Source organism: Alnus glutinosa, chromosome 1 (assembly GCF_958979055.1).
Source record: "Alnus glutinosa chromosome 1, dhAlnGlut1.1, whole genome shotgun sequence".
NCBI lineage: Eukaryota > Viridiplantae > Streptophyta > Magnoliopsida > Fagales > Betulaceae > Alnus > Alnus glutinosa.
The window spans coordinates 36,417,021-36,435,557 of NC_084886.1; the positions used below are offsets into that span (position 1 = coordinate 36,417,021).

The 18,537-nt window shown below is 35.4% G+C and overlaps 2 protein-coding genes across 5 annotated transcripts; one reads left to right on the forward strand and one right to left on the reverse strand.

Moving 5' to 3' along the window:
- Nucleotides 1-226: 226 nt before the first annotated feature.
- LOC133879604 (protein IQ-DOMAIN 14) lies at nucleotides 227-6,059 on the forward strand. Of its 2 annotated transcripts, XM_062318232.1 has the most exons (7): nucleotides 227-542; nucleotides 643-717; nucleotides 2,123-2,219; nucleotides 2,661-3,056; nucleotides 3,704-3,937; nucleotides 4,369-4,500; nucleotides 5,136-6,059. In XM_062318232.1, the coding sequence occupies exons 3-7, from the start codon at nucleotides 2,145-2,147 to the stop codon at nucleotides 5,871-5,873; spliced, it is 1,575 nt and encodes a 524-aa protein (XP_062174216.1). In that variant the 5' UTR covers nucleotides 227-542; nucleotides 643-717; nucleotides 2,123-2,144; the 3' UTR covers nucleotides 5,874-6,059. The 2 variants fall into 2 exon arrangements, with proteins under 2 accessions (XP_062174216.1, XP_062174224.1); XM_062318240.1 differs by lacking the exon at nucleotides 643-717.
- A 1,182-nt stretch (nucleotides 6,060-7,241) lies between these two features.
- Nucleotides 7,242-17,051, reverse strand: LOC133858826 (uncharacterized). 3 transcript variants are annotated; one of them, XM_062294280.1, is made up of 8 exons: nucleotides 16,848-17,050; nucleotides 16,203-16,272; nucleotides 15,896-16,055; nucleotides 14,463-14,544; nucleotides 13,420-13,636; nucleotides 11,971-12,035; nucleotides 10,854-11,120; nucleotides 7,242-7,828 (listed from the first exon to the last, which is right to left on the reverse strand). In XM_062294280.1, exons 1-7 carry the CDS (start codon nucleotides 16,938-16,940, stop codon nucleotides 10,866-10,868), a joined length of 942 nt encoding a protein of 313 aa, XP_062150264.1. In that variant the 5' UTR covers nucleotides 16,941-17,050; the 3' UTR covers nucleotides 7,242-7,828; nucleotides 10,854-10,865. The 3 variants fall into 3 exon arrangements, with proteins under 3 accessions (XP_062150264.1, XP_062150265.1, XP_062150263.1); XM_062294281.1 differs by lacking the exon at nucleotides 7,242-7,828 and adding an exon at nucleotides 10,371-10,645 and having other exon boundaries at nucleotides 16,848-17,051; XM_062294279.1 differs by lacking the exon at nucleotides 7,242-7,828 and adding an exon at nucleotides 10,371-10,674 and having other exon boundaries at nucleotides 16,848-17,048.
- Between the last annotated feature and the right edge of the window lie 1,486 nt (nucleotides 17,052-18,537).

Sequence of the window (18,537 nt, forward strand, 5' to 3'; positions counted from 1 at the left end):
CGAATTTTGAGGACGGTAAGCTACCAAGGTGAAAATAATGATGATAATGACGATGATAGTAATTATTAAAAAAAAGAAAAGAAAAAGAAAAACAGTGTACCAAACCTAACCGTTAATCAGTGGGGGATAGTTGATGTCCAGATAGTCTTCCCATTGAAGTAAAGTTAGTTGAAGTTGGGGGCACATTGAGTGAGAAAGTGGGCAACCCGGCTCTCTCTCTCTCTCTCTCTCTCTCTCTCTCTCTATTTCCTTCTCATCATCATCATCATGAAACCAAAACAAAAATAATTATAAATCCCACAAAAGGTGAAAGGTGGCAAAGGAGGAAAAGTAAATTCTTACATCCAAGAACCCAATTCAAAGTTCTGGAGAGAGAAACAGCTAAACAACCCACAATAAAGGCTTTCTGGGAAACAAGTATGTGTTATAGGAAGGGAGAGGGTGGCTAGAGACACGGATCTCTTCTCTCTTCTCTCTTCTCTCTTCTCTCTTTCTCCCTTCTCTGCTTGCTCTTCCTTTTCCTTCAAGACAGCTTTTTTAAGGTACATATGCTCTCTGCACTTACCTTAATTAACCATATTTAATTCTGGGGGATTTTGGTTTGTGTTCATTTATTTAATGAACATGTATGATCTGGTGCAGAAATTTATTGTAGTGGAATTGTGGGAGTTGGGCAGTTTCTGTTACAGAGGTTTGAAGCCATATGTTAGTTTTAAGGTGTTTCTCTTATCCAACCAATTCCTTTGTTTCTTTGGATCCCTTTTCCCCTCTGACTGTCAGATGTTGTTTTCTTGGACAATTGTTGTCTGTAAAATATTAAAATCAGCTTTCTTTACAAGAATTACAGCTTTTACACCTTAAGATATGCACTCTCTCTCTCTCTCTCTCTCTCTCTCTAAGCCTCTATGTACTCATGTTGTGTTTAGTAATACTTAAATAGTTTTTCGTCTGGTTAAAGGTTTTTTTGCTGTTCTGAGAGATGATCCCTATACAGAGAAAGTGAATCAACCCTGTGGAAGATTTCTTCTTTTAACTAAGATAATAGAAAAAGGTTTCTTCTTTGTCTCTGGACAATTGTGCTTGGCAGTTTGTGTTTGTTTGTATATTCATATTGCTAATATTTGTATTGGTTTTGTCATATCTCACAAAAAAATATGGAGGTCGTCTGTCTCTGTTACATGGTACTAAACTATGAACCCAATCTGCGATTTTTCCCCTGTTTTCCGCCCTGTCTCTGTCTGTATAAGAACTTTCTTCTTTCATCATTTTTTTTTTTTTTTTGGGTTACCGGGTGTTTAATCAAAGGTTTCTATTTTACTTCTTCTATACCCCTTTGGTGGTTAAAACCTGAGCTGTAACCATGGTAGGTGGCCTCCTTCTTGCTGATCAGTTTAACATTTTCGGCCTATATTTTATATATGTTAAATCACCACGCTGATAGGAAGGGATGAATTTAATCATTTAATTTATATTATAACAATATCAATGGTCAATCTTATATCAAGTCAATCGTTGAACTAGTTCCTTGAAAATGTCGTACTAATTCTTTAGGTTTGTGTCATGAAAGCCATTCCATCTCTCCATATTGTCTGTCTCTATGTTTTTCCTTGTTGGTTAGACTCAAGGTATAATAATCACCTCACAGTACTAGGCTACTAGCTATCTAACATCTCTCTCTTTTTTCATTTCTTTTTTCCTTTTCATGTTGATTAGACTAAACTGATCCTAAGCACCTCAGAATAATAGCTTTAAAAGAGAAATTTGAGAAGGAACCAATCATTTATGGATCGTATAACTATTGGATAGTTCTACTTACAAAAAAAAAAAACAAACTATTGGATAGTTCTTGAATAGCTGTACTCTGCATTTCCAATTTGGTTGCATCAGTCTACAACCATTAGATTGACCAAAGGTACAATTTTCATGTGTTCTAGATGTTATCCTAAAGCTAATTTTCTTTTGTTCGTTTCAGCCACAAAGATTTTATTTCCACTTGCTGTATTGTATAATTTTAAGAAGATGCATGCATAGATAAACAAGTACGTAAAAAAATCATATAGATGCATGCAAATGTCTTTGCACCTGCATATACTGAATTTTTTGGTTTTATCTTCCTTTACAGGGAGAAACGCTAATGCTGGAACATGGGAAAGAAAGGCAGTTGGTTTTCTGCAATCAAGAGGGTTTTTAGTCCCCATTCTAAGGAGAAGCTAGCCAATGTAAGTTGATATCCCAACTACAGTGGATGCCCAGAAGCAACTGAGAATGCTTAATTTTTGTAGTCTACTAAGTTATAAATGGCATTATAAAAGATCATCATAAAAAGAAGAAAGAAAGCTGCTGGTTGCATAGTTGCCAAGCCACAATTCAGAAAAAGTGGTCTAAATTGTTGAATTACTATTCGTTCTTTGTTTTGAGTTGCTTCTCTTGTATAGTCAGCCACTGAGTTCTACACAACTCTTTTATCTGAAAATAAATAGCAAATATGCACTGGAGCAATACATTTCATTGAAACTTTTGTGCTGTTCTAGTGTTTCAAAGTACTTTTTCTGGATTCAGAGAGCAAAAATCACTCGCTTCCACATAAAAAAAATACTTCTGAAATGCAAACTTAACGGTACCTTAACTTCTCTTCATTATTTTACTTCATAACATTGCAGGACTCAGAGAAGAAAAGCACAAAAGAAAAGAAGAAGAAGGGGTTAGGAAAACTAAGGCATGCGGAGACCAATTCGTTCATTCCCCTATTCAGAGAGCCAAGCAGCATTGAGAAAATATTTGGGGATTTTGAAAGGGAGCAAGTAATTCTTAGGCCACCCACGCCTCTTGAGCAACCAAGAACACCCCCTTTTGTGCCTCCTAGAGTTTCTTCTCCAAGGGCTCCTTCTCCAAGGGTTGCCTCTCCTAGGGTTGCTTCTCCAAGGGTTGCTTCCCCTAGAGCTGTGTCGCCTCGGTTTGTTCATCACCAGAAGGAGATTAGCCGCAGGCCAGAACCAACTCTAAGAAACCACCATGCTTCAGCTACTAAGATCCAAGCAGCCTATAGAGGTTATATGGTAAGTGTCCATCTTCTCTTGTTAATTGGATGATTTTCGAGACAGTTTTCAAGGGCTTGTAGTGTCATAGCACATAATAAGCAAATATGACAATATGAAGGCAAGGTTCAATACAGATAGCCTAATCCCTCAAAGATTTTTATTTGTTAAGTAAGCTCGTTCTATGGTCACAAATGACCATTCAGATGAATGTTTGCAATATGTTAAAGGTAATTGTTTGCAATATGTCCGAAAGCAAAGCTGTCACTCTCTCTAGAATCAGGAACTTCATGTTCGGACTGTATTTCAGCCAGAATTGTTGGTCTAGTTTTCCCACAAAGAATCTAGTTCAATGCACAATATTTTCAGAGGCAAAACTGAAACTTTAGGCACAGCTTCACTTCCATAGCGACCTTGATTTGAGCATAGGATTCTCAAACATCCCCTGATACTATGTTGAGGTTATCTTGAGGAAGCAATTGATAGAAGCTCATCTGAGTCAACTCTAGGTTTGGGTGACTATATCTGATGCAGGACAGATCTAGAGCTCCTACCAGGAGAGAAAAAATAAATAAAAAATAAAAAAGGATTCCCCTAGACCACTTTGGCTGAGAACATATCAACATTAGACCAAAACCCAACTCACGTAACTGGTACTTGTCATACAGGCAAGGAGAAGCTTTAGAGCATTAAAGGGTCTGGTGCGGCTACAAGGAGTGGTGAGAGGACAGAATGTGAAGCGCCAGACGGCAAATGCAATGAAGTACATGCAACTCTTGGTGCGTGTACAATCACAGATTCAGTCACGGAGGATCCAGATGTTAGAAAACCAAGCTCGGCATCAAGCTCAATTCAGAAATGATAAAGAAGTGGAGAGTACCTTTGGCAAATGGAGCCAAGCAGTAAGTTCTCCTATGTTTGATATGATATTGAGTCGAGCTAAGTAGCTATAACTTTTTTCAACCAATAATACTCCCCATTTTGGCCCATTGTTGGCGCATTTGAGATTTGATCAAAGTGTTCAACAGAGCTAATCTGGGTTACAAAAATTAATTCGTTCTGCTGTGTCCATTATTGTGTCCCTGTCCATTTTAAAAAGCATGGCTTTGGGTCTGTGCATTTACCTGGGATTGACTCTGTGATGCATCTTATCTCTTGATCTTCACTTTGGTATTATTGTAATGAAGAACTAGTCTATTGGAATCTCACCAATAGGCCAAATGATCATTTGATTGTATAAAGTGGATAAGAACAAACACTTGGTGCTGTGTCTGTTATTTAAATTTCTATGATTTCTTTTACAAGAACATTCACAATTGAAGCACTGGTGTAGTCTGAGGCAGGTAACAATGATGACTGGGATGATAGCTTGCTAACAAAGGAGCAGAGAGAAGCAAGATTGCAGAAAAAGGTTGAGGCGGTCATCAAGAGAGAAAGAGCCATGGCCTATGCATATTCACACCAGGTATTCTCTTTTTACACATTTGACCATTCAATCAGATAATGAATGGCCACCGACAAGTGCACTTTACTGGTCGTTTATTTGTGTAATTTCAGGACCATGATTTCCCTAATCCTTTTCATTTTCATTTCTCCCTGTGTCATGGTTTTCATTCACCTTTTCCTGTATTATGTAAGATCTTAAGGGCATGTTCTCATATATGGTCTAGATCCCAGCGCGTGTATCTTATCAGTAATCAATAGTTAGGAGCTTTTAGTTTGGAATTGGGGCCTGTAGATCCATGTGGTTGAGAAATATCATAGTGCTATTACTTTCTGAAGGCCATCATAGTAGAGTTAACCCAAAGGACAGTGATTATTTGAAAATTTTTGTTCAGAATCATCGAGTTCGAGAATCATTACACGTATATTTGTTTCTGAATAAACAAATCCCTCTAATAGTTGTTCACGGATTAGCTCTAAATACTGATGTTAAGAGCTGAAGCTTTGGCGTTGGGCATGAATATCCTATTTTACTAAACCTAATCCGTGAACAACTTTTAGAGGGATTGCTTCCTTCTTAAAACTAGCTCAAGAGAGTCATGTTACAATAAAATTCATACTTTTATATCTTGATGTTTGTTCTCTCCATGTCAACAGTTGTGGAAAACCACTCCTAAATCAGGTCAAACGCCTCTATTGGATATCCGATCTGGGGGATTTCCATGGTGGTGGAACTGGTTGGAACGTCAGGTGCCTCCAGCAAATCCTCCCGAAAGCCATGGTGTGAAGAATTTTCAACTTACGCCTCCAAGACCGCCGTCTGAGCTGAAGCCGAGCCCACGGCCCCAGTCAAGCAACTACATGCAGCGCCATTTTGGGTATGATGGTATGGACATCTCCACACCAAAATCCACAAAATCAACTATACTCACGTCGGCAAAACCGGCTCGAACCCCTCCTCCAAATAGAACCTCACTAGCCAACAGCGCAGGCTTGTCAAAGTATTCAAGAGCAAGAGGTAGTGGAGCTGATTCCCCTTTTGATCTGCCATTAAAGGACGATGACAGCCTCGTAAGCTGCCCGCCATTTTCCGTTCCGAGCTACATGGCTCCAACAGTTTCAGCCAAAGCAAAAGCAAGAGCTTATAGTAACCCCAAGGAAAGGTTTCCGGGGACTCCAAACAGCGAGTCGAAGAGGCGACTTTCATTCCCCTTGACACAAGGCATTGGGTCTTTCAAGTGGAACAAGGGCTCCATGTTCTTCAACAAGGATTCTAGCTCTCAAAGGATGTTAGACAAGAACCAGTCACTTCAATCCATTGGGAATTTGAGTGTGGATTCCACCGTTTCTTTGCCTGCTGGGGTTGGAAGGAAGCCATTTAACCGATTTGTGTGATTTCTTTTGGATATTTTTGACATTTTCATCCCCTCCGTTGTGGTGTTTATTTTGATTGAGTGTATGTTGATAGTTTGATTTATATAATACTGATGTAATATAATAAAGAAAACAATAGGAAATGATGGTTTGAATGTAACAGGATTGGGTTTCTAAAAGGTATTATGACATTTATTTTTTAGGATTGCTTAAGAATTTTACAATATTTTTCATTCATGCACTACATTAAAAGACCAAAAACTAGAGGTGGAATTGGTCTTCATCCTATTTCCCTCACTTTCTCGGCATCCAAACAATCTGTTACAACTAAAGAAGAATCGTGACCCCATCCAAGAAACTACAAAAATGTCGTGACTATGCAGGAGACCACAAACTTTTCAGTTGGCAAGTTACCAACTTATCACGAGTGGACGTGGATCAAAGTGCTAAGGGACAAAAGTTGCTGCAGTTAAGGACACCTACTACTCGTTAGGTGTTATCACATCACACGCATGCCATGAAACATAAGGGAATTATCGTGTAGCAGGATTTATCATGTTACCTATTGAGCTTAATCTAATTTGTTTAGGATGTACTTATCGTTTATCACTTGTGGTTTTTCTCTAAGAACTTATCATAAATTATCCCGTTACGCCCTTGAGGAATTCTACACTGATGTGGCGATAGTGAATGTATCAATAGTAAAATTATCACCCGTAATAGAACGAATTCTTGTAGAATAGGTCTATGTGAGGGTGTCGAACCTCAAAGATTGCAAGGTTTGGTCGGTAAGTGATCAAGATTAATTCCAATCAAATTCAGAAAAAGATGATTTTGTTTTGTTTTGCAATTGAAACTAAATAAGAACATAAAAAACAAGAGTTAAATAAGACGGAGATGTTAAATGGAATTCACTTTACCACTAACCTCATAATGATAGTAAACTGTATTTAACATGAGAATTTCACAACGATGTCGTCAAGAAAATACTTTTATTAAGAAATAAGAATAACACACCTTCGGTAGGCACGGATCGTCCACCTAACCACTTTGATGTTGTACAATTCGTCTTCCCTAGGTATGAGCTATCAAATCTCTTAATTAGCATACACGCAATCAATAGATAAGCAACACCCATCTTTCGGCAAGTATGAATTGCTTGCTTAAATTAAACTAACTAAGGGTGTAGAGCAATTCATCATTCCTAGGCATGGCGTATCAAACCCTATTAACTTCATGTCAACTAAAACCATTGTAAAACCAACATTTGTATAGTCACAGAAAATACGAATGTTGATTTCAATAGAGGCAAGTAACTTTCTAAGACAAGACAAGAGGTTTATCAAAATTGAATGTAGACGTTCAAACACAATTATTTATTAATCTCTAGGTTAAACAACCATCACTGATTAACTCATGTTCATAAAATTTCTAAAGTAAAAACACAATACACCATCATAATCAAAAAAGGTAACATCAATACCCTATGAATAAATTAGTCACTCATAGAGGTGCTGTAAATCGCCTTCGTTGAAGAGAAATCCATCACAAGAAGCTGCTACCAACGTTTTGCCCTGTCCTCCAAAACTTACCGTCAATATCCTTTTGATTTCTATTATGTAATGCGACATCCATCTTTTGAACGAGTATCAGATGCATTTATAGAGTACAAGGTAAATCCTACTCAATTTTGTGAAATCCAAACCATCCATTCAAAGTGGGAAACCTAAATCTCTTTCATTTTTTGGTGTTTGCCACACTATCTGTTCTAGCGTCCTTGAATGCACTCGATCCCACTTTGGTGTGCTCGAGCGCACCATGTTGGCTACTGACCTCTAGTTGGATTCCTACGCTCGATCGTGTGGATGTGCACTCGAGCCCTTCTAGTGTGCGCTCGAGCGCATGCCTTGCAGAATGCTGAAATTATCTTTTAAGCTCAAAACTAATGGATTTTACTTTTATTTTTCTTTAGAAACCTGAAAATGATTAAAACACAAAACATTATATTATAAAGAAGCTAAAGGATTAACATATGCAAGTTAAAGAATTTGAATGTGCAACACTCAACGCTTATCACACTCCCAAACTTACATATTGCTAGTCTCTTAGCAATCCAAAACTGAAATTAAAATGAAACAAAATGCAACTACACTACTTCCTCTTTCGTGGGAAACATAAGTACATTTTGTGGATACAATAAGCCTTTTAAGCCATATCTTTACTTTTTCCTTTAAAAAAAAAAAAATAGTTTTATATATTTATTTTTTTATTAAAAATAACATATGTCATCATTTCATTGGCGTTGACGTGGCAACTAACAGAATTCGTCAAATGTTTTAACGGAATTTGATTTCAATGACTAAATTGTTTTTTTGGCATACCTCAAGAACCTTTGAATTCAATATGAAACGACAATGAGCGATTTATAATTTAAGCCAACCACATGGACTGATTTTGTATTTTTTCCCTATTTATTTATTTAACTGAAACTTATTCTATTGTGGATGTGCTTCACAATCAACCTTCAAATTCAATGATTGAATCATCTTTTGCCTAGAGAAGGTTATCATTTTTTGAATCGATATTATATTTTAATTACAATACAATTGTATCAAGCACATTTGTGATTTGTACATGCTCGTACATTGATATTAATATGTTAAGTTTATACACTTTCTTCTTGTTATCCGCACAAGATTTTGCTAGAAGACCAAATGGGGAGTGGTGTTGGATTTGTTCTAAAGCTCGTTGGATTATCATCTTTTGATTGTGTTTTTAATATTTTTTTATGTTTTTGAACTATTTTTATTGTTATTTGGTTTTCTCTAGTAAACTTTATTGCTTTGAATCGATTTGAGTGGAAATGGAAGATATGTTAGTGTTTTTGTTGGGTTTGATTGCTTGAATTTTCATTTATATGCTAAATGCGTGGACTATGGATATGTTTGTCTTGGATTGTGAATTTTTTTATGTTGTGAATTTTCTTTTATATGCTCTGGTAAGCTACTTATGTATGAATTACAAACAACTAATGTTTGTAAAGATATTTGTAATATTCCTTGCTGATTTGAGTTAATGTTATTGTGAAGTGAATCATCTATTAGCTTTATTTAGTTTGGTGTAATGTATTTTTGAAGGGAACATTTATTTAGTTTTTGTCAAGCCTTTTAAAACATGAGTTTTCAAGCCAAAAAAGGCCCAGAAAGGATAAAAAGGCAACAAAAAAAAAAAAAGGCATAACCTTAAAAAGAGTTTACAGTCGGCGGCTATAAAATAACCGTTAACCACCTAAGGCAGTGCAGTGACGGTTATTAAATGTCATCAACCTCCTTAGGAAGTTACATTTGGCAGTTTTAGTCAATAACCACCAACTGTAACCGTCTTTTCACCCCTAGTCGATGATGGTCTTCTGATAGCTCTGGTATTCTACGACGGTCACTGATGATTGTTTTTTGGTGTTTTAATAGTCAGTTGGCTCTGTTGTTATCATTGTGGTTGACGCCGGAAAGGTTTGATTGTCTTCGACAAATTTCCGATGAGTTTTGAAGACATTGTGGTGTATTTAGTGGCTTTTGTGGTGTTTTCTTTTGATTTCTCTGGTCTTTGGCGAAGTATGTGGTGTTCAACAATGTCAAATGGTCCTTCCAGCAAGTTCTATGGTGGTCGTCGTCGCCGTCACCGCCTAAAGCCGTGATTGGTGGCTTCTCTAGGAGGAAGAGGACCCCGATTTGGTTGCGGTTGTTGGCTATTTCCTTATCTGGATAAGGATAATCCAAGATCCTCTGTACATTGCCTCTAATCTTGTATTCAATGAGAGGGCCAAGCACATTGAGGCTTACTCTCACTTCGTGCGAGACAAGATACTGAGTGAAGATGAAGCCATGCCATTTGTAAACTTAAAGAGACCAACTTGCTGATATCTTCACAAAGTCATTATGTAAGAGTCTGTTGTACTATTCAAGAAGAAAACTTAGATGAGGTGTTCAGAATAGGTGTCCTAGTACTAGCTGTCATTCTCAAGAAAATCAGCTCATCCTCTAATACATTTTCTTCTATTTGAAATCATGATTAACAGAAAGCATAGGGAATGTGAATCTGATTCCCCTTAAAAATGATAAGATGCTGATGTTTGCTTTAAAAAGTTGAAGATGCTCCAAATCAAGTCACATTTCATATGGTATCTTCAGCCCAATCGAGTAAACCCCAATGGAAAAACTACATACAAAAATCTCACCCATCCATTGGTAGTTTCGGTTAGTAATAACCACGTTCTTTAACAAGTTATAGTTGAGTTCCAAATGCCAGCTCAACAAGATTTCTTTCCATGCTCATGTGGCCTTAAACACTTTCAAACATGGGTAAACCCAGAAATTCAGCAGTAATAGAGAGTGGCATCAAACCGTTGTACATCAGTGGTAGTTTTTGAAGCACAGCATAATATGAACCCGGCCTTAAAAAAAAAAAAAACAAACAAACAAACAAAAACAGAAACAACCATAATATGATCATACTCTTAAATGTGTAGTAAGTTGGATTTGATTCCACAGAATTTCTTATGACTGAGAATGAACCCTGTAAACCAAGCAACAAGGAAAATAGGCCAAACGTGTCCATTCTAGACTGGCATGAACATACAATCAAAGTTACAATTATTGATGAAAACATTTTTTTTTTATATTTTTATGTCACTTATGGGGGTAAAGAAATAATTTCATCAGAATAACATCAGTAATGCAGCAGAACTGAAATTGAAGCGATAAAATAGTGTGACTTTCAACCCCACCAAAATGGTCCTGCCACAAAAAGTAGAATGACCTGCCCCCTTCAAAAACCAATTTCAGAACATAATTACTTGATCTCTATTAAAACAAGAACATGAGAAAAAGTAAATGTCCTAAAGTGAAACATGCATGGATAAAAAGTTAGAATTTGCTATCAATATCAGAACTCCTCAATATCTTAATCTGCCTATAATGTTTAGCAGGAATTCAGAGTGCTTACCTAAACGAAATTTTACCATGTAAACGCAGGTAACACATATGAGGGATAAGCATCATATTTAGATGCAAGAACTTGCACAGAAGATAAATCTGCAGCTTCTCCAAATTTACCAACTCCAAGTTCTGTTGCATGGATTCCACCAGTAGTAAAAACTGATTGGATTCCAGCTTCATTTGCACCCTTGATGTCATGGTGGAGAGAATCACCGACAGCAATAGAATCAGAGGAATCCACACCAGCCATTTCCATAGCTGCTTTGTAGATTATCTGATACAATTGTCAAAAGGTATAATATTAGAGTCAGGGGAGCATGCAAAAAGGATGTGTGTATGTAACAGAAGAAAATACAATGTCGAACACTAGGATAATAGGGAACAACACTTTAATCAAGAGAGAAACACAAAACATAAATCATATCCCACCTTTCAGAATTTACAACTCCTATATCAAAGTTTAAATATCACAAAAGCATGCAATCACAAAAAACCAATTGATAACATCATGTGGGACTATTAGAACAAAATAGAACAGACAGCAAGATCAAGTTAAACCTTGATTAAATATCACCTCTCAAAACTGATTGGTTGTTGCCATCCATGTGGCCAACAGTTAATCGTAGCGATAAATTAAGGGCAAAAGAAGTTTCAGGGAATTATTTCACATGTGCTAGGTAAGAATCTGTGAAATAAGATGGAAACCACCTCAAACCAAAGTTTGCGTGAGAAGTTTAAAGAAACAATTAGCAATGACTGAAAATACGATGTGAGGAAAATTCAGATATGCTTTCATGCTATTTACAATCTCGACTGTTGTATTGGCTTCGAAGTTATGAGATAGAAATAGCTGATTGTTTGTAATAAGCATTGCAATTTATTAATTAATCTATACAAGTCAAATGTGCATTACAATTTTTTGCTACAACAACATCTAAGAACAATATGCTCTAACTTGAAACTTGAAATTTCTGGAGTAAGGAAATTTTCTTGTTTAATCATTTGTACGGGCATTCTGGCTTACATAACTGTGAATGCCTGGAGAGCACATGAAAATGCAATGTGTATCGTGAATGATGGTGACAATGATGAAGATTAAGACAAGAACAATGTGACTCCATCACCTTATCAGGCTTGCCCATCCATTTCACTTCACCCCCAAGCTTCTCATATTTGGCTGCCAGAGCACCTAATGACATTAAATTATTTTCGTCATCAAAACGTAAAGCCAAAAAACTCCGAAAACTAGAGGAAATTACAGAGATGCAATTTTATGTGCAACTGACTAGCATTTTAAAGAAGTTAGTAACAAAACCATGCAATCCAAGTTGACTTCTAAACAGTAATTAGATACAATTCACAAAGGGTTAAACTGCTTATGGGGATTCTAAGGAGCACTAACAGCATCAAGGATGTCTCCAGGAGCATCATAGATTATTGAGAGGCATGAGACGCATCACCTGCAATAGTCTACAAATATCGTGGGATTTGAGATTTTTACAATTCAGATATCTCAAAGATGAGATGACTTAGTGATTTTGATGTGCACAAACTAAGGATGTTACGATTGATAAAACTAATAAAGAGCTTCATGCAACATTAAAATTTAAAAAACGATTTATGAACTTGGAACTCTGAAGTTCTTACTTTTGAAACCAAACAAGAAAATTTCTATGCCCTTTCTGCCTCCAGAATGCAGTTACAAAAACAATAAAAATAAAAACCCTTTCTGCCTCCTGAATGCAGTTAAAGAGAGGCCAGGGAATATGGATAGAGTGACAGTGTAGTTCCAAATAGCAATATGACTGGCACATAAAACATAATGACAAAAAAGAAATAAACAAATCTTTTGTGCATATTATCAGGCAACCAAACCGGAAATTACAAATTCAGAAGCTTGAGAACAACAGAGTGAGAAAATTTATTTCATTGAACAAAATAAAGAGTACTCTAGAAACCAAGGAATTATCTATGTGGACATTAAAAAAGAAAGCTTACAATCAAGCTTGGTCTATTTATATCTGTAAAAGAAACTAAATTAACTTATTTGAAAACAAGTTTAGAAGGCAACAAAGAACATAAAGTCGCAATAAATAAATTGTGAACACATGCTAAGACTATAGACTCAGAATTTCACATGCCAAAATAGAGAACTACTACTTATGGAGCTCTCCATATAGTGAGACTTCCTCCACATATCCATGACATTTAGTAAGTTTCGAGCATATTGTAGACTACATTGTACTGATGCTTCAACCTGCCACCTCTATTACATAACTTTGAAAAAAATGAGAGACCATCCACCAAGAAGAATTTTTCTGCTCTCAATGAGACAGCAACCCACAATAAATTCAGAGGGCATCATCTTAAGTCTAACACATTGATTTTTTTTTTTTTTTTTTAAAAAAAATGATTTTAACCTAAGACTTACTCCAACCCTAGCCCAGCCTTTACTGTCCCAAGGCCAAGTAAGAACTTGAATTATATATCCCACTGTCTTTATGATGTATTTTATCATAATTTTGTAGATGCTGTGCTTAAAAGAATTAAAAGACTAAATTAAACATTTTTACCAGGCATTACACGCAAAGCCCTTGCCTCAACAGTCACGTAATCAGGATTTGCTACCACCATTGGAATTCTTTTGGTAGCACAGTGCTCTAATACTTTCTCAAGGTCCTCAAGTTTCGTGGGAACTGCAGCACCAGAAGGATGCCCCAAGGCTTCAGTTCCATGGGCCAAAATAAACTCAGCTTCCTCAACATTCTCTACAACTTGTAAGCCTAGACCCTACAACAAGAAGTTGTAAACCAGATCATTTTACAAAATATTCCACGGCTATAATGAACAATTTACATTCCTCCCTCCATCCCATATTGTTAGTCCCGTATTCCTTGTCGAATGTCCCAAAATGTTTGTCAAGTAGCCAAAAACAGTACTATATTTTCTAGTTTTCTGATATTAACCTCGCTTGAGATAAAAACCATATAGAAATGAAAATTGATGGCTAATTTAGGAAATTAGTGATTTTATCTTGCATGTGAGAGCATTAAATGCTTTGTCAAAAAAAGTCAGAATTACAAAGACGAACCATGAAATTGGGACACAGGGATTGTTATTTATTTAGTACAATGATCCTTCAGATAAATCAATTTCCTGGGTTCTGTTTGTCTCCCAAATGAAACCCATCACAAAATTTTATTTTAGTGTAATTATAAAATAAGAAGACAATAATCGTAGGATCCTATGAAGATGAGTGTTATCTAATTCCATAAATTCTACTGAATGCCTCCATTTGGTGACACGCTGTCAGTGGATCAGACAAGAGAGTATTCATCGTAACCAGGCTGCTACATTCAGCTTTCACCAGCAGGAATCTAGTGATACTTTAGTTTCTCAAAGTGCATAGCACTGTAAAAGCATGTTTCCCCTTTAAAATTGGTGATGTGGGACTAGAGAGTTTCAACAGCCTTGACAAAAGCAGGATGCTTTACATCTTGGTTATGTTTAGAGAGAGAGAGAGGAAGTACCAAAATACTCCAAAAATGGTAGGGTTTCAATAAAGGAAAAGGATAGAAGAAAAATGATCACCATAATACTTGCACTTTTACCATACCTCGAGTGATATAGCACCCCGGTCACTCCAAGTCATATGGATGCAAGATCTTCCAAGTGCTGCAAACCAAGCATCATCTTTCCTATTTAAAGCACATCCACAAAGAGATAAGCAGAACCACTCTAGTATAATAGAGTTTTTGGAAAAAGCACAATTTGCAACACGGTTAGTCACTATATAATGTGGATATGTACACCAAATGTACCTAGAAAATCAAAATCATAGATCACTTCACCTTCATGCATTATTAAATAAGTTATGGGAAAGACTAGTACAAAAAATATAAAGGAAGAAGTTAATGCATTAGCAGCTAGAGATAGGATCTATTGCAGATGAATTGAGAACAAGTTTCCTAAGATGATTTGACCGTGGACCAAAAAGACCTTAAAAATTCATGAATAGAATAAGGAGTTGTTTGATTCAAGTTGAAGATATTGCAAGAAAATAGGAAGACGATATAGAGGATTTAGGCAATGAGGAAAAAAAAAATAAAAATAAAAAACATAATGGCATCTGATTTAACAAAGGACATGGCCCTGGATTTAGCTGACAATCAAAGGATTCATGCATAAAAACCCAAGAACTAGGGTTATATGGTTATATTGAGTCAAATTGTCTTTCACTTCCATAAACAGAGATTTCAGAATCATAATTTATATATGAAGCAATATTTGCTAATCATGCTACTGCAGTAACTCCAATTAGAGCAGCATATCATGTAATGCAAATAAATCTGACTCAAGGGCAAAATATTAAAAGAAATTCTGTCTCATATAGATCTAATAAAGCATATTCTGGCCAGCATCAATATTTTCATCTCCAGTTGTCAACAGCTTCATTTATTAAAAAAAAAAAAAATTGATTGCTCCAACAGAAGTCACATGGAATTTCAAAAATGTTTGATGCAATACCACTGCCCTGCATCAACCAAGCTCCTAGGCAATTGGTAGGATTGCCTTGATGGCTAAAATAGACATTACAAGAACTTTGACACAAGTATGATGTTTAGCCTTGTTAAAAAAAGAATCATGTCCTCATATTAACTGGTCAGGCCTCCAGTTGATATACATTAGCATAACATGCCAAAAGAATTAAGAAACAACAGTATCTGCCCTGTACAATTGAATACAACAAATGGATCAGAATGTAAGGAGAAGTTAAAAATCCATATATAAAATGAACTTCAAACCAAAGCATAAAGTAAATAAGTCAATCAACACGGTAAGGATGCATAACAATCCATTGTGTATTGTGATATTATAAGTTTCAGTGTTCAGAACTCAGAAGGACTACACGTACCATATTGGATCAGAAACAAATAGAAATTAATGTAGTATATCTATATTACTTGAGAAAAGGCAACGTGTGAAAGGTACTAACGTTTCCATCATGAAAAAGGGCAAGTATATTGAATGGCAATCTTAAATGTAAACCTTTGCAAGTATTGATGTGTCAATTCTCCACTAGTAATGGCTCCTACAAAAAGAGAGGTATCAAATCCAAGGCTCTTCATCTTGTCAATGGTGGTTGACGCACGTCTTGAGGAATTACTTATTATCACCATCTTGCTACCGGTCCTTGCTAGCTTTTCTACTATAATAAAACAATGAAATTATTGCCTGCTTTCTTGCGATTAAACAAGAAGGAAATTATACACCCATTAACATTATCAAATCCCCAAACCGAGATTACAACATCATGGTAAATACCAGACACTAGCAGGTGAAAAAAAAAACATACATGTCAAAATTGCTCCCGGATAAGGTTGTTTGCCATCATGAAGGACTCCAAATTGATCTAAAAACCATGCCTGCAAACAAGTCACAAAACTGCTAGTAACTGATATTTCTTCATAGAACATGAACATGAACATGTACATATGTACATACGAAGAAGTATACATAGAGATACATGTATTAACCAATGCATATGTGCACACACACACAAACACACACACACACATATTTTTGCATGCATATATGTAATACCAACATGAATGAATATTGCTAGTCTGGATAGCTTCAACTGGCCTTTATTTCAACGTTTAGCCACCAAGGAAGAATCACAACAAACGGTAAAGATGATCATGAATCATGATAATAAAGCATATTCAACAAATGAATACCTCAAAATTCACAAATATATTATAAACTCATCAAATGGGGTACCTCCCATAACTTAACTTTTAACTGTTTCCATAAAAAGTTAACCCTTCAGCAGAATAACCCGACAAAGTAACGAAATTCAATAACCCGATGAAGAAACAAAATTCACACTCAAAGGCTCTGTTTTGCTGGAAAACAATTCCATGGGAACTTTTCACCCATGAAAAAAAAAAAAAAAAAAAAAAAAAAAAAGTGGCCTAAAAATAATAAAATGGGGTACCTTGAAATGACGGGTTTCGGCGAGTTGTTGAAGTCCATTCAAACTCTGAAAGAGCTGAACCTCTTTGGATGGAACAGAGCATTTGGGCATCATTCTTCTTCTTCTTCTTCTTCTTTGGCTATGATTATTTTTTGTTAATCTCCTTTTTGAGTCTTATTTAACCTGTCACTACGTCTAACTTTCTATGCAGAAACGGTAAGTGGGTCGATTCAAATGGGCTACCCGCTGCCGCTGTAGCAAAATATCCATTTTACTTTTATTTTTCTGAGCTATGCCCGTGGAATTTAACGTTTCCTTTTCTGGTATGCTTTTTCAATTTTAACAATTTTTTATATTTTTTCAGTTTTTATAAAAATTAAGTTAATTCCTTGAGTGAAAAAAAAATAACAAAATTATTTGTTTTGCATATATTTTTAAACAAGCAATTTTATATACCATATTTTTATGTCACAACTATCCAACAATATTTATTAGGGGCGTACATACGGGCAAATATTAACCGACCGCATCCGCTATCCTCTATCCACTGACATGTGATAGCTATTTTAGGTTATGTAGATGTGGAGAATAACCGCATTTGCATACCATTTATATCTTCTTCTTTTTTTTGATAGAAATTTTTTACAAACCGATTTGCATGAAATTTTTTACAATCTACATATAAAAATGACATGTGTCCTTTAAGCATATAAGAAACACATATTTTTAAATTAATGCTATTAAAAAAACATGTGAGAAGTACATGCTACTAAAACAATATATGTTTCTCCCTTCAAAAAAAAAAATAATATGTATTTTCACATGTCAAGATACATATGTCAATCTTATTGTGGGTTATAGAAAATTTCCTACGAATCGATTTGTAGGAAATTTCTGTCCTATATTTTTTACTTATGAATGTGTAATATTTAGACAATTTATGTTTTTTATGTTATGAAGTTGTAATATTAATTTTTTTTTTTTATGTTGGATTTTTAATTTATGTTTCTTTTATGGTTGTTGGCTTGATTGTTATACTCATTAAATCATGGATAAAAAAAAAATATGAGTGTTTCTTGTTAGCATTGATTACCTTAATATTTTGAAATCATATCCATCATTCTCTTTTTTTTCTCGGTTCTATATATTTTTGGTGTTTCATTATATTTCAAAACAAGCTTAAAAGACTAAAAATCAATTAAAATTATTTTTAAAAGTGTTTAAAATAGGCCCATTACCTATTTGCAGATAGCGGATGATAACCACACTCAATAACCGCAAGAGATGTGTTATTTGCACAACTCTTACACAACAATTGCACAATAATGCCAACATGTCCAGAATTTGTTTTAAAAAATAAAATAAAAATAGCATTGTTGTGCAAAATTGTTGTGCAGCTAACATATCTCTAACCGCAATAACCACGAATGTAGGTAGTAAAAAATTATGTAGATGTAATATCTAAAAGTGATATCTGCATTTTACGAATGCGGGTGCGGATATTACAAATAACCGCGCGAATATCCACTTGTACACCCTAATTATTCTCTAAGCATTAAGCAGTCTCAACAAGCCATTTGATTTTAAAAAATATAAAAATTAATTAAAAAATAAAAAAAATAAAAAAATAAAAAGAAAAGAAAAAAGAAGAAGAAAGAAAGATTGATCCAAGAATTGGTTGGAACTACCACATCAACACTGTGAAATACTT